The 16,896-nt window shown below is 36.9% G+C and overlaps 1 protein-coding gene and 1 non-coding gene across 2 annotated transcripts in view; one reads left to right on the top strand and one right to left on the bottom strand.

Annotated features, from left to right (window-relative positions):
- The window catches only part of Actr2 (actin related protein 2), a 42,349-nt gene extending 29,503 nt beyond the window's left edge, over positions 1 to 12,846 (bottom strand). Inside the window, exons 1-2 of the mRNA XM_027934316.2 lie at positions 12,672 to 12,846; positions 3,453 to 3,563 (exon numbers count right to left, since the gene is read on the bottom strand). Coding sequence (XP_027790117.1) covers positions 3,453 to 3,563; positions 12,672 to 12,719 — 159 coding nt within the window. The 5' untranslated portion in view covers positions 12,720 to 12,846. The remainder of the gene's footprint in view (positions 1 to 3,452; positions 3,564 to 12,671) is intronic.
- LOC114092080 (small nucleolar RNA SNORA51) lies at positions 6,488 to 6,618 on the top strand. Its single transcript, XR_003582618.1, has one exon. It is a non-coding gene; the product is annotated as a small nucleolar RNA SNORA51 (small nucleolar RNA).
- Positions 12,847 to 16,896: the final 4,050 nt, after the last annotated feature.

Genomic DNA, 16,896 nt, shown 5'->3' with positions numbered 1-16,896 from the left:
AAATATGCTCTTGAAAAGAGCTGGAGATTAGCTTAGTGGTAAAAGTACCCTGGGTTCAACCCCTAGTACCGAAGGTGGGGATAAAAAAAAAAAAAAGTGTGTTCATGTGTTCAGGGATAAAAAAAAAAAAAAGTGTGTTCATGTGTTCAGTAACTTGCCCTCATACCTCAGAACAAAGTTATAAATAATCAGAGTAGGTTTTAGGTCTTTACCATCTGCCCCACAACCATCACCTTTTACTTGAAAGAATGAGAAATCATAGTTAACTGTCTGGGAAGCTGTTTCAAAAGCACCTACACTTTACCAAAAGCAGATAGTATAGATTATACCTGATAAGCAACCTTGTGAACAATGTCACTTTAAATTATAGAGAACAGAACAAATGCAAGCTTAAACCACAATTACATCCCTACATACAAATCCTGCTTAAAAGACTTGTTAACTTAAGCCTACCCTATTCTCTACAAGTATAGCTTTTTAAAAAATCTCTTTAGGATTTTAAGACAAGTGCATGATTTTTATTTAGAAAAAATATAGGAATATTCACTTTTAAATGTTTTTGTCTATTCAAAACAAATTTTCACAAAGTTACTGCTACTAGTTAAAATATATAATTAGAAATGCCTGATATTTATCTTTGTGAAAGTTGCTGACAAACATTATATCAAAAAAAAAAAAAAAAAAAACTTGAAAATATCTACTATAGAAGTATTTAGACTATCATAGAATAATGAGTCAAATATCTGAGATAGGCCCAGCAAGCTTCTAGGTGAAAAGAAATAGGTATTTACAATGGTATTTACTTGGGGGTGGGGGAATTTCGTTTGTGGGGAAATGGAAACCTTACAAGCACTTTACCTTTTTCTTATTTATCCTCAGATAATGCTGTCAAATCTACTTATTTGGAAACAAATCATTCTTTTATTTCTCTTTTTCCACTTATGACTCATTAGCATATCCAAATTTTACTCAGTTTATTAAGTACATATATGATACCATACTGAATGCAAATACATACACACAAGGTATGATAGGTAATGTTTAATTTAACATCAGTAAATAAAGTGAATTTATCCAAATTTCACAGATCATACTGATCCTGTATAAAGCCTTGGTTTCTAACATTATGCACACCACATTCCATTTTAATTATAACATTCATCTACAGAAAAACAAATAAAACAATTCAAAACTATGTTAGTAATTAGTGCTTGTTTGGTCCATTGTATGCAATCAGGAAAGTACAGGACTTAATTAGTTGCTACCAAATTGAAGCAATGAAAAAAGGTTAAAAATTAAAGTACTTAAAATAAAAATATGGAATTACCCCCCTCCCCAATACTAAAGGGACACAAAACAACAACTACTGTCCCACCAAGCAAAAGTGGAAAACAAACAGCATGTGTGTAACCTCACTTACCATCTTTTTGTTATTCTACTTCAACAGGTCAAGAAAGGTGAAGAAAGAGAAGGTAGAAGTAAGAGTCAGAAAAGGCCTAAATAAAATCCTCACTGAAATTTTTAAACATACAAGCAACAGAGACAAATTAGGTTGAGGTCAGATGCAGTACTACTATATTTTATGGAGTTAATAATTAGGGCCAAATTAACATGGACAGTTATTACTCCTGAATGAAAATTAACTAAACAAATAATTTAAATTTCTATTTTTTTAGTCTACCATCACATTTTAGCTAACAAGACACACAAATATAAGTCTATCTACAAAGCTCAGAAATTCCAAAAAGTCAAGTTTCTTTAATTCATTACTGAATTTAAGAACTTTAAGGAATACAAATGACAACAGCAAAGATATAGTTGAGTAAGTAGGTAGAAAGGTAGATGGTTCAGAGTTGTTTGTCCAAGCTGTAGTATTCAAATTACATTTGACACTGGTCTCTTTGTTTTCTATTTGAAAATACCGTTCAACTTGAAAGTAAGAGTGAAAAGAACCAAGCCAAAAGAACACAGAACCATTTAGCAAATACTAGGGAATTTTCTGGCAAAAATGTTTTATTGGAATATCAATGAGTTTGATTTCTATCACTTGGCCTTAAAAAGCAAGAAAGTGGGCATGAAGAGATGTGTAATTATTTATGCCTATGTTGAAGAATAAAAATGGCTATACACAATGTATCTTATGTCTCAAAAATTTTATTGTTCATAAGGAATATAAAAAAGACAGAAACTAAATTAAAATTTATTTCCAAACAGCAATTTGTTTTTATTACTATTTTTAGATAAATTTCAAGCTGAAGTTCATTTATGATAGAATGCAACCAAAATGGAAGGCGTTCACAAAGAGAATGAGAAATTCCATATATTTCCCTGAAGAAAAGACCCTTTTTCAAAAAGCCTTATACTGAGTGTGCCATTTTAATTTGTGTAACATAAAAGAGGCCAGAAATTACCATTTTGTCTTTAAAAAATAAAGAACCTACATTTCCGTTTGTATTTTTATTAACAGTGTAACTCGATTCTCTAATCCCAACAGTAGAGGCCTACCAAGTAGAAAATTTCTACCACCTATTATCACCTCCCTAAATATTTTACACAAATGTCCCAAGAGGTACACCCTCATATTTCAAATGATTCATAACCTAACTGTTCACTGAATTCTTGCCAAGGACTATCCTGAAAAGATCAGCAATATTAGTGTATTCACAAAGGATTCACTAAAAAAGTCCTTCGATTCTACTGCATTCTGTATAATTTAATCCCTAAGCCACCTGAAGGATTTAAATTCAATTGGTGACCACTGTCCTTTTTAATTCTCTTCTAGTTCTTTCTTTCTTCTAAGATAATGTAATTCCCATTTGGTTTTTAATCCTTTGGGAGAAAGATCTCTCATCCTTAATGTGGAGTCTCTAGTGGTTATATATAGTGAGTAGGCAATGACAACCCGGCTTCTTTTCCTTATGGTAAGATAAACAGTGCAAGGCCAAAAGATTGGCACAGGTTCCTCCAGCACATTATGGAAAAAGTTATTTTATTAGTGAAAAGAGGGATCAAATGGGATTCACATTCTGTGTTTTCCTGACTACATAAAAAAAGTAGGGGGATCAGATCATGAAAACATGGGGGAAAAAAGACTAAAGTCCCAAAGAGACACTAAAATATATTCAATTGAAAGACATAAAATTATCAGGCTCATTGTTTTAAAAAAATTAAATTATGTAATAGGACTTTAAGTTACTGATTGTGTTTTGCATCAATGTAAAAAAAAAAAAAACTTAAGTATTATACTCTAGACACTAATGGCATTGAGCCATACATAAACAAAATTACATTAAATTAACTTCAGTTTTTGTGCCTTTGTTCAGGTGTTAGTATAAATTAAAAATGAGAAATTCTTCCCTCACCCTTTGCTTTTCCTGGCATCATATTTTAAAACAATTCAAAAAACATCTCACAGGTCTTGATGTTACTTTAACAATAAATAAAAATATTACCTTGATTTCAATGTTTCCCACTTTGGTGGTTGATCTGATAATAGGTCTTCCAACCAAAGCTGGGAAGATGTGTTCTGGAAAGTTAGAGCCTGCATATCCACACTTCACAAACTGGAAGGAAAGAGTAAAAGTGGGTTAGGATCAAGGTATTTACTATATGCATCTAAAAACATTATCTGAAAAACACCACTTTGTGTTCATACATTATTTTACACTTTCAGTGCTTTCAAACCACCTACTCTATTTCCAGCAGCATCTCCTTTCACTTCTTTCATGGCACTACTTCCTGCGTTCGAGCTTATTTATCAGTTAATTGCTTACTCAGTATCTAAAAGCCCCCACTAAGAAAAGGCCCACAAGAGCAGGGAGCTAAGATGAACATTTATTTCATGCTGGAACCTGATGTTTAAAGAAGCCTTGGCACACAGTGATCATTTTTGGCTTCTTACATTTTTATATTTAAGTAAATATGTTTAATAATATCCAATAACTTAATTTTGGGCTGGGGATGTAGCTCAATGGTAGAGTACTTGCCTACCTAACATATGAAAGGCCCTGAGTTTAATCCCCAGCACCACACACACATACACACACACACACAAAAGCAACATAATTTGGGCTGGGTTGTGCCTCAGAGGTAGAGCGCTTGCCTAGCATGAGGCACTGGGTTTGATCCTCAGCACCACATGAAAATAAAATAAAGGTACTGTGTTCATGTACAACTAAAAAATAAATGTTAAAAAAAAGCAACATAATTTCACATTCAGATAGTGTACTTCTTCAAGGGCACATCACTAATTCTAATATTTCTATCTTAGAAACTGGTATTTTAAGAGGTTCAACGATGACAGCAAAACTTAGAACCAAGGATTTTTAATATTAATAACATAATTTTTCTTAAGAGCAGGCACTGCACTGTTAAGAAAAAGACAATTAAGGGCTGGGATTGTGGCTCAGCGGTAGAGCACTCGCCTAGTACGGGCGGGACCCGGGTTCAATCCTCAGCACCACATAAAAATAAAGGCATTGTGTTGCGTCCATCTACACCTAAAAAATAAATATTAAAAAAAAGAAAAAGAATTAAAAATCATAGGGTGTGACAATACATGCCTGGATATCAGATACTCAGGGAAGCTGAAGCAGGAGGATTCCAGATTCAAAGCCAGCCTGGGCAACTTAGTGATACCTTTTCTCAAAATAAAAAGGGCCAGGAATATAGCTCTTTATTAAGAGTGCCCTGGCTTCAATTTCCATACCACAAAAAAGAGAAAAAGAAAAAAATTCAGGGTGGGAGAAGGAAGCTATATTAAGAAAGGAAATATAGCCAGGCATGGTAGCACATGCCTATAATCCCAGCAGCTCAGGAGGCTGAGATAGGAGAATCGCAAATTCAAAGCCAGACTCAGCAACTTAGCAAGACCCTGTCTCAAAATAAAAATAAAAAGGATTGGGGATGTGACGCAGATGTAGCACACTCCTGGGTTCAATCTTTGGTACCAAAAAAAATCTGTATCTATACATGATATCTGTACTGAAAATGAACACATTTTTGTCATTATTCCATAAAATTCTTTACACTGTATTAGGTATTCTAAGTAATCTAGAGATGATTTAAAGTATATAGGATATTTGGAGGTCATATGCAAATATTATGCCATTTTATGTAAGGGCCCTTAGTGGGCAGGGGAGAGGCAGAGCAGAGGAAGAGGCAGAGGGAGAAGGAGAATGTGTCTATTCCCTGAAACTAATCACCTGTGGATACCCAGGGATGGCTATGTATTTAATATTCAGAAAGAATCTATTGTACTATAGCACCAAGCACCATATACTTCTCAATTAGGATGAAAGTACCTGGATATGATACACACAGAATAATACAAAGGTGCAAATAAAATATTAATGTATCAGGGACAGGAAGCAACTATGTACAAGGAATTGTTCTGTTTGATGTGGTAAAATTTAACAACATCCTAAACTCACTGACTTTTGACTAACCCTCCAAAATATAAAATATCTTCAAATATCTTTACAGCAACCTGTTGAAAATGATGCTGATGAACCATATTTAACTATAAATAACCTGGAACATTCTGCCATCACAATTTTACTTGTCTTTTAAATGTTAAAATTATGATTCAAACAGATTGAAATTTTATGAAAAAATCTGTCTGAAATTAGGAAATTTCATATTCCCAATATCACCTTAATTTCTGTCCTTGTACTTTAAGCTTAATTTTAGAACTTAAATAAAACACACTGTTCATATGCCTTCTGCTAAATCCACAAAACCTAGTCCTCGTCAGTTTACCATTAAGCTACATATATGCATATTTCAAATATAGCTACCCATTTCTGAAAGTATAATACTGTATACATTTTTTTGGAGGGGGGTACCGGGGACTGAACTCAGGGGCACTAAACCCCTGAGCCACATCCCCAGTCCTATTTTGTGTTTTATTTAGAGACAGTGTCTCACTGAGCTGCTTAGTGGCTTGTTTTACTGAGGCTGGCATTGAACTTGCAATTCCCATCTCAGCCTTCGGAGCCTCTGGGATTACAAGCGTACGCCACCAGGCCCAGCTATACTATACAATTCTTATGGGTCACCTTTCAAGACAGAAGTTAATGTGAAATGAAGGCATATGTAATAGGTAACCTGCTTGCTCATATCCACCTCCACATTTGACAGTGGTTAATAATGAAGAACATATTTTCCATTTCAAAGAAGTGTTAAGCAAAATTCAGGAGAACTTATTCATTTTTCCACATCTTCTTAAGTAATTTATTAATGTGACCAAGAAAGATTTGAAGGAACAAATACCACAGAGGAAAAAAATAATACCTAGTAGTTTTTAGTAGTATGTTTGAATTAAAAGGAAAAAAAAAAAAAACACACAAAAATCTCTCTTAAATCACAAACTCTCTTTTGTCCTTAAATCAAAATAGAGTTCACCTGAACAAAAATGATATGAGAAGGTAGAAAAAGTATTATAGTTACCCCAACCAAATCCACATTTCAGTATAAATAAAATGTGGGCCTCCTGGTACTTACCAAAGGCTGTGTCCTTACACTGACTATACAGAAAAAGAGGCAGATTAAACCTATCCTATATACATCTCAGTCCAGGCCCTATGCCTGATCTGTACTGTGAATGGGGGGTGGGGGGGCACGGAGTTAAGAAAAAAACACTGCTCAAAATTCTTACATCTCACCTCAAAGTAATGAAAAAATGGGTGGGTCAAAAGTACCCATTCATCTGACTAAAAATGCTCACTTAACATAGATATAAATGTTCTCAAAGAAAATTAGACAATGAATGACTGAAGAGAAAATCTATAAGTTTATAAGAGCTGTTTCCTGCATATTAAATATATGATTTATATTTATTATATTATTAAATGAGAAATCATAACAGAAGTTGAAGGTGGGAGGAGGAGCCTAAAACAGAGCTTAAGTAAACCCTGGTGTACAAAAGAGACTCCTAAGGTTGACATGTCTGCCCCTCATTCCGAGCCACATACACACAGTGGAAACAAGAACATGGCACAGTGGCAAAAAACACACCAAGATTTTCTGATAATAACTGTTCGGATGGGTAGCTCATATCTTAATTCTTGAGTCTACTTCAAGTGACAAAAAATTGTCAAGTACCTTAAAACAAAAACTGAGATCTGAAACTACAGATACAAATGTAAACTCATTTTAACTGCTTTACAAAAATTTTTAAAAAAAGAAGGAAAAAGAAAAGAAGATTTGGCTTTTCAAATTAAAGATATCAAATTAAAACTATATAAGTAATAGCTTACTGAAAGCAGATGCTATCTTAGAATTCAGTGCTAGCATTCCCAAAGAGTATTTGGATACTCCACCGAAATAAGTAGAAACCGTACTACTTCACATTACTTCAAATGTGAATGCATTAATAATTCATAAGGAAATAATTTAATAATCCATTTGTCGATAACCAACAATCTGCCTATACCTTTCTTACAAAAAAAAATGACATTTAAAAATTCTAAACCATAACATGATAAAATGCAAAGAAATTATTTTTTATAGACCATTCACTTGGTTTCATTTTAAGCCTTGAAATTCCTCCCCCATGTAAATCAAAAATGACTTGGTGACTTAGTTCTCTCATTGTGTGCAAAAGGTTGTGTTTAAGAAATAGATTTTACCATATATAGTTTCCTCTTCATAGTGTGTGGTTTAAACTGGCTCTCTTACTTCCCACTGAGTCATCAAATGGTAAGAGCATGAGCAGGGAAATGTTCCCTCAGGCAAAAATGAAGAATAATCCCAACCACATCTGTTCTAAAAGTACCTTTTTCCTTTAAAAAAAAAAAAAAAAAAGGTGGGAGAGGGATTCGGGCTTATTGACTTTATATTTTTCCCTTACTAATCTGATGGTTTGGGGGTATTAATTATATAAAAACTTCTTAGGCCACCAAGATATTTTTTTTATTTATTGCATAGCATTTGCAGGATGAAAGCAAAATTTCTGATCTGTTTCTATTTCAAACATTCCTAAATTCAACATATAAATTAGCATAAATCTGATAAAGCAGGTCACAAGCAACTATGAATCTGAATTATAAATGAAAATATAATCATTCTAGCATTGTAAGCTTCTCTGTATCATTAGATCATTAGATCTTATTAAACTCTGTGCCAGTAACAGCACTTAAAAGTCTTCATTTTGTTCATAAATGAACTCACTGATGAAATCACTCAAGTTTGGTAACAGGATACACAATACTAGTGATCTAGGCCCAACTATAAAGGGACCAAAACCTAGTGCTTCACAGATTTCCAAATTCTGGCCTCCCTGGCCACTTGCAGTGACTCTATTTTAGAAAGCAGGTTTGAATGATTAAGGTTGAAAGTCAATTTTTCTTTCTTTCTTTTCTTTTCTTTTTTTGAAAAGTGTATAAATTATTGAAATCAGATGAGTTTCCCTCCCCTAGGCCACCCTAATGAGACACTAGTCTAGCTGGGGGGTAATGAGGAAATGCAGCAGGGCCTCATTAAGTTATTAAACCAACATCTGGCATATGGTCAAAACAATGCACCTACTTTTACATCATTCAATTCTGGGACTGTTAGTGGTTTTAAAAAATTGACATCTAGAAATGTAGTTCAGTAGTAGAGTGCTAGTCTAGCATGCCTGAGGCCCTGGGTTCAACACAGAATTCCAACTCATATAGCCTAAAATTTTAAAACCTAAACCCCACCTCCCATTCCAGTGCTAGGATATTGAACCCAGGGACTCACACATAGTAGGCAAGTGCTCTACACTGATCTACATCTCCAGCCCTTAAAATCTAAACCTAAAGTAAATAAGGGCTAATGAAAACACTTTAGAGTAACAACTATTTCCAAGAAGTTTTTAAAAATTAAATCTGAATAAATTATTTAACTGTAAAATAACCATTATAACTTCAGGTATCCAAACAAAACAAGATGTTCATTCATGTCCAGAAGTATAATTAGAAACAGAATATAGACTCTAAGTGGTTCCTAATCCTCTTAAATTTTCTTAAGTATCACAGCATTCCTGATTTGCATATGATTTACATATTATATCCGAGCTGTTTCTTCATTTTCAGCCAATCATGTTTATAGAAAACATGGATAAAATTTGTAAGTAACTACATCAAATACATAAATCTTTGTTTAAATTAATTATACTTTTTCATTTACATCATGCTAAGAGATCTTTTATCCTAAAGAGCAAGATTTTAAAATTATGGATTATACATAAGACTAGCAAATGCATACAATCAGCTTTCTAATGTTAGCTAAATTAATGAAACAGTAACATAAAAATTAGCTTGCAGTTAATATTTACACATTTTTTTTTTTTGGTGTGTGTGTGGTACTGGGTATTAAACCCAGGGTCTCAAGCATGCAAGGTGAGCTTGCTCTACCACTGAGCTACATCCCTAGCCTTTTTATTTTTTCATTTGAGATGGTCTCACTAAACTGCCCAAGACAGCTTCGAACTCCAAGGTTCAGGTAATCCTCCTGCCTCAGCCTCCTGAGTATTTGGATTACAGGTGTGCCTACCACAGCCAGCAGCAAACACTCCTATTCTAAATGAACATCAAAAACTCCACTGGTGGCAGCTCCTCCCAGCAGCTCAGGAGGCAGAGACAGGAGGATCGGGAGTTCAAAGCCAGCCTCAGCAATTTAGTGAGGCACTAAGCAACTTGGTGAGATCTTGTTTCTAAATAAAATACAAAATAGGGCTGGGATGTGGCTCAGTGGTCCTGAGTAACCCTCCCTCCCCCAAAAAACCCCACTGGTAGCTGGGCAAGGTGGCACACACCTGTAATCTCAGAGGCTTGGGAGGCTGAGGCAGGAAAATCCCAAATTCCAGACCAGCCTAGGCAGCCTAATGAGACCATCTCAAAATTAAAATAAAAAGGGCTGAGATGAAGCTCCAGAGTTACAGCACTTGCCCACACACGTGAGATCCCGGGTTCAATCCCCAGTACTGTAAAAAATAAGGTAAACTTCCTCATACAGAGGCTAAGGGTATAGCTCAATGGTACAGCAATTAGCTAGCATGTGTAAAGCCCTGGGTTTAATCCCCAGCACCACAAGCAAAAATTGCACATACATGTACCCATACTACAAATACAGGGTACCTCAGCTATATCCCTCAAAGAAAAAGAATCCATTAAAAAGAGAGTGCCTGACAGAGTCACAAAGTACTGTAAATTCACTTGAAAAGTATTAAATTTATATAGAGGTTCAATTTGATACTATGGTGGTTATTAAGCTTATGGGTTTTTTTTTTTTTGTGTGTGTGTGTGTGTGTGTGTGTGGTTTTGTTTGTTTTGTGGTGCTAGAGATTGAACCTGAATCTCTGCCGTGTTAGGCAAGTGCTCTACCACTGAGCCACATCCCCAACCATGAGCTCATGTTTGCTTGTAATCCCAGTGGTCTGGGAGGCTGAAACAGGAAGATCACAAGTTCAAAGCCAGCCTCAATAACTTAGTGAGTCCCTAAGCAACTTATCGAGCCCCTGTTTCAAAATAAAATATAAAAAACACGGTAGAGATGTGGCTCAGTGGTTAAACACCCCTCGGTTCAATCCCTGGTACCAAAGGGAAAAAAAAAAATTCATGTTTTTTTTTTTTAAATGCACCTTTACTGTAGTCTTTTAAAATGCAGTTTTAACTGCTAAGGTAATATATGTATGTAATTAAATTAGTTTAAATATAATAACATGCTTTGTTAAAATAAACAAAACACTGGGGCTCGGGATGTGGCTCAAGTGGTAGTGCGCTCGCCTGGCATGCAGAAGGCACTGGGTTCGATCCTAGGCACAACATAAAAATAAAATAAAGATATTGTGTCCCCCTGAAACTAAAAAATAAACATTAAAAAAAAAGAACTTTTTTCCAATTATTCAGAGAATTTATGAAGTTCTCTCCTCTCACCTTACTCTTTTATTCCTTGTCCCATAGATAACTTATAGAATTTCAAGTATCCTTCCAAAACGTTCATATATAGACACAAATTTGTGGGCATACAAATATATTTAATAAAGAATACACATAAATGGGTTCATTCTAAAACTTTTTACCTTAATAAATTTTAGACATTTCCCTACAAGTGGATCTGCCTCCCTTTAAAAAATTATTTTATATAAATGATCTGTTGCATTATAACATTCTTCTTACCCTGGCTCATTTTTTTTTTTTTTTTTTTTAGTATTTTTTAGTTTTAGGTGGACACAATATCTTTATTTTATTTTTATGTGGTGCTGAGGATGGAACCCAGTGCCTCATGCATGCTAGGCGAACACTACCACTGAGCCACAACCCCAGCCCTCTTGTCCATTTTTAACAGTTCAGAAGAACCTAGTATAATTTTTATTTGTAGAAGTCTATAACAAATCCAGTGGGGGCTGGGATGTACACAAAGCCCTGGGTTCATCCCCAGTTCCAAAAACAAACCAAAAAACAAATCCAATCAAGGGCAAGATTATGGCAGTAGATGCCAGCTCTAACCCCCCACCAACAATCCAATTTCTTTTTTTTTTTTAATTTGTTAGTTGTGGTTGGACACAATACCTTTATTTCACTTATTTATTTTTATGTGGTGCTGAGGATCGAACCACAACCCGGCCCCAACAATCCAATTTCCATAAATGAAATTGAGGATAATGAAAAGTGATAGCACTTAAACCAAATACAATTTGTTTTAAAAATCTAAAAGAAAATATAATTTCCAAAGTGTTTTAAAGTTCGACTTAAACCCACTTTAATTCATTATATGTCACATTACATACGTGGGAAGGGGGGAATCACAAAATTTGCAACACTAAAATAGAAATTACTATAGAACGCATCCAAAATAATTAAAGGGGGGGGGTGAAAAGAAATCACTTTCAAAGAGTTTCTAAATTAATGCTTTCCTCGGATTTTTACAATTAGAATCTTCAAGACTGAACATCTGTATTCTGTACTTAAAGGGGAGAGAGAAGGAGGAACTAAAACTGATTAACTTCCCCAAGTCAGTGGAATTAACACTCAGACCTCTCAAATCATCCCATGGAACATGCTCGCTGGTCTCTTCGAGGGTGCACTAGGACCAAACTATCACATGCAGAATAAAAAGCAATAGATACACTGCCGATCTGGTTTCCCTTTCTTTCAAGACAGGTAGAAGGAAGAAAAAGCAAAGAACAAACCCTAAAGAAGCACTACGAAAGGGCTGAGGCCAATTTCATGATAGCACTTCCTTTTTTTTTTTTTTTTTTTCTGCTTCCTGCCTCCCATTCGGTATCTACAACCTTACAGGAAGAGGAAGGCCTCTAGGTCTTTCTCCTTTTTACACACCGGCGAGTCTGAGAAATGGAACCCTTCTCGATTGCACAAACTCAAGTCTTTTACCCAAACCTTAGGATATTTTGGCCAAACTGCTCCGGCTAGAGAATCGAGCCGGCCCCCTCGGGACAGCAGGTGGGGGTCAGCGTCCAGTGCCGGTCTCGCTACCGCTCAGACCTGGGAAATTACGGGGGTGGCGGGTCCGGAGCCGGACCCGCTTGCTCCCACGCCCATGGAGACGGGAGGCTCCATTCGCCATTCGCCACTCGCCCCCCTTCACCCCAGAGGCCCAGACGTGCAGCCCCAGGCACCGAGGAGCCCCGTACATCCTTGTCCGGGCCTCTGGCCACCGCGGACTCCTCGCCCGGCACTTACCCCGGTTCCGTTGTCGCACACCACCACCTTCCTGCCCTGGCTATCCATCGTCCACCCCAGGGAGAGCCGCCGCCGCAGCCGCCGCCGTCTCACAACCTACAGCCGTCGCCGCCCGACCCTGGCCTCTTCCTTCTCCCTCTCCGTGGCCCCTCCTTCGGCCTAACTTTCTTCCCCCAACCGGAAGTTGCCGCCCGGCCCCGCCCGCCACTTAGAGAACAGACTGCGCGGAAGGGGCGGGACAGAACATAGGAGGTCGCGACTGGCAGCAGTGAAATCCAATAAGAAACGGCTCCTCCAGGTCGCCTGTCAGGTGGCCGCGCCCCGGTGTTCTTCACCTCTTCTATAGTTCCCTGTGATCTGCTTGACGCTAATGGCGGCCGGCGTCGGGGATGCTGCGGATCTCTCCTTAAGATGTCGCAGGAGTTAAGGGCGCGGTTTCACGGACTGCAGAAGAGGCAGGCAGGTGAAGAACACCGGGTCTGCCGCGAGGTGGCAGTGGAATGTGGCGGAGAAGCCAGCAGGAGAGCGGGGAGCGAACCTGGAGGTCCTTGATTCAATACCTCCGGTTCCATACCAGCTCTTCTTTGCCCAAACTCCCTGAGGTCAACTGAGCGAGAGTGGTTGCCTAAGTTTTCAGCCTCTTCGCTCCCCACTTCCCTCTTCAAATAGCCCCACGTTGCTCACATATCTTAAGTATATGTACCTATTTGAACCCAGAGCCTCCACTTTGACATCAGACTACCCCAATTTCAGGTGTGGCCCTGCCAGTCAAGAGTTTTGTGTTGTGGGTAAACCCAAGGTCTGTTCAAAAGGATGATAACCTCTACCTCCAGGGGGTGATTATGAGAATAAAATTTTGTGCACAAAAGCAAGCATTTATTCTGTGGCAGCATTATTATTATTATTATTATTGAACCTATCTGTAATGCTCCTGGTTTCTCCTTTTAATCAATGGATACAGACTTCTCAGGCTCCAAGACCCAACTTGTTACATCTCTCTGATGGCTTTGCTGATAACCTCCACATGTTCTCTCCCCTTCCTTGTCATTACTTTATCATGAATATGTGAATAACATTATTGTATTTATTACATTCAACAAATATTTATTGAACGAATAACATTAACATTCACATAAAAAAGTGTCATTGAGTCATTGAGAACTAGAATTCTGCCTTCCACATGGCTATACGTGTAGGACAATTAGAATAAAACTTGTATTATGAACTTCCAATCCAGTATTCTTTCTACAGTAGTAGCAGCCTCTCACTTTTCACTTTTATTAGACCAGTGGTTTTCAAACCTTTCTAAAGGCATAGAGTACTTTATTCAAATTGGATCATACATAGATCCCAACACATAATATAGATTCTAAAAGTTAACTTGCCATAATTGTAGTTGAAAGTTTGAGAGTTTAGGATGGGTATTAGGTCTTGGGAACATTTTTCCCTTTCACTTGCTTCCATAGTCCTTGAGGTACCTCTGCCTGCTATTCTATGCATTGGTTCAAAATTTCTTTGAGTGGGGGCTGGGGAGTGGCTCAAGCATGCTTGCAGCCCCAGTTCCATCCTCAGCACCACATACAAACAAAGATGTTGTGTCCACCGAAAACTGAAAAAAAAAATAAATATTAAAATTCTCTCTCTCTCTCTCTCTCTTTAAAAAAAAAATTTTTTTTTCTTTGAGTATATTGTCCTTATCTTACTTTTGTGGTCCCAGTTCCTAGCATTGTGCAGTTTTCCTGGAAGTACATTTAATTGGTCTCAGTAAATTAAAGTCAAGCCTTTCTGTATTTATTTATTTATTTATTCATTTATTTTTGGGTACTAAGGATTGAGCTCAGAGGCACACCACCAGTGAGCCACATTTTCAACCCTTTTTCTTATTTTGTTTAAAGACAGGGTTTCACTGAGTTGCATGGCACCTTGCTTTTTGCTGAGACTGGCTTTGAACTCACAATCCTCCTGTCTCAGCCTCTGGAGCCTTTGGGATTACAAGCATGCACCACTGCACCCTGCTAGGCCTTTCTGTATTCTTATACTTTTCCTTTTTATGGAATTAAGTGCATTATTTTTACTTTTTGAGAAAAAAAAAACAACATTATTTTCTTCTTATTAGAGAAACAGAACATAAAATAATAGAAAACAGAGAAAAACGTATTTTCAGTACCCTACTAAAAATTCATCAAAACACTGTGATCACGCAAAATCAGATATAACACCTCATAGGGTATATAATCTGGCGTATACCATCTACACCAAGTTCATCCTAGTTATTTTGCTTTCTTCACAATAATGTGGTAGAGGGCTTACCTAGCATGCATGAGGCCCTTGGTTTGATCACCAGTATAGGGAGAAAAAAATTCCAGAAGAAAACATGAGAAAAAAATTCCAGAAGAAAACATGAGAAAAAAATGTTTTTGTATTGATTTAAGCAAAGATTGCTTAGCTATTGACACCAAATCATGATCTACAAAAGAAAAAATTAATACTTAATAGAAAAGTAAAACTTTTAATTCATAGATCAAACAAAGAAAAGCCATAGAATAGGATAAAATATTTGCAAGTCATATATCAGCAAAAGATTTGTATCCAGAATAAATAAAGAACATTTGCAACTTGATAAGAATACAAAATATAGGCTGGGGTTATAGCTCATTTGGTAGAGTACTTGCCTCACATGCACAAGGCCCTGGGTTCAATCCCCAGCACCACTAAAAAAAAAAAAAAAAGAATACAAACTATAGCCAGCTGTAATGGTACACACTTATAATCCCAGCTACTTCAGAGCCCGAGGCTGGAGAATCGCTAGTTCAAGGCTGGCCTCACATGTTTGAGGCAAGTGCTGTACCACTGAGCTACAACCCCAGCCCCACATTGACTTTTTATTGTTGTTGTTGTTTTTTCTTTCCCCAGTGCTGCGAACCAAATCCAAGGCTTCACACATGCTAGGCAAACCACTGCGTTACATTCCCAACCCTTTTTGTTTTCTTTTTATTTTAAGAAGGGTCTTAGCTGGGAATGGTGTCACATGCCTATAATCCTAGAAGCTTGAGAGGCTGAGGCAGGAGTATCTTAGTGAGGCCCTAAACAACTCGGCGAGATCCTGTCTCTAAATAAAATATAAAAAAGGGCTGGAGGGGCTAGTATAGCTCAGTGGTAGAGCACTTACCTAATACATGTGAGGCCCTAGGTTTGATCCTCAGCACTGCATAATAATAAATAAATAAATAAATAAATAAATAAATAAATAAATAAATAAATAAATAAATGTATTGTGGCCATCTACAACTAAAAACATTACCAAAGAAAGGGCTACAGATGAGGCTCAGTAGTTAAACACCCATAAATTCAATCCCCAGTACCCCAAAGCAGAAAAAAAAGAAAAAGACAGGGTCTCACTAAGTTGCTGAGGCTGGCCTTGAACTTGCAGTCTTCTTGTTTCAGTCTCCTGAGCTGCTGGAATTACAAGCATGCACCACCATGTCCAGCTTCTTGCTTGCTTTTAAATGTTCTGTGTACATAATTACATCTCAGGACTGGAAGGAAATAATCTGAAGAGTTACTGTATGTTCTATAATTTAATAGCTTTAATTTTTCATGTAATAATCAATTTAGTTATTATCTTAACCTTTTACTGTGGAAACTTCACATGCTCATAAAAGTAAAAAAAAAAAAAGTATAGTATAATTGGGCTGGGAGTATAGCTCAATGTTAGAGTATGTGCTTAACATGCATAAGGCACTGGGTTTGGTCCCCACCACCACCAACACACACATACACACACACACACACACACACACACACACACACAAGTATGGCATAATGGATCCCCTGAGATCATCCCCTATCTTCGACAGCTATCAGCTTTCTGCCATTCTTGTATCATCTATCTCCATTAACCTACAGGTTTTTTGTTTGTTTTCTTTTCAAGATGGGATCTTGCTGTATTGCCCAGGCTGGTCTTGAACTCATGGGCTCAGCAAACTGATCCTCCTCTCTCAGCCTCCTGAGTAGCTGGAACTACAGTCATGTACCACCATACCTAGCTCCTAGCTTGTTTTTCTTGTTTGCTGGAATATTTTAGAGTATATCTGACTACTTTAAATATATTTTTCTAACAGGTAAAAATTTTTAAAAACCGTTACAATACCATTATTATAGCCAAAAAATAATAGTAATTTATTATTATCATCTAATATTCATGTTCCATTATCTCAAACATGTC

The sequence above is a fragment of the Marmota flaviventris genome, chromosome 14 (genome assembly GCF_047511675.1).
Source record: "Marmota flaviventris isolate mMarFla1 chromosome 14, mMarFla1.hap1, whole genome shotgun sequence".
Classification (NCBI taxonomy): domain Eukaryota; kingdom Metazoa; phylum Chordata; class Mammalia; order Rodentia; family Sciuridae; genus Marmota; species Marmota flaviventris.
The sequence above is the reverse complement of the archived record's forward strand: the minus strand, read 5'-3'. Positions and strand labels throughout refer to the sequence as shown.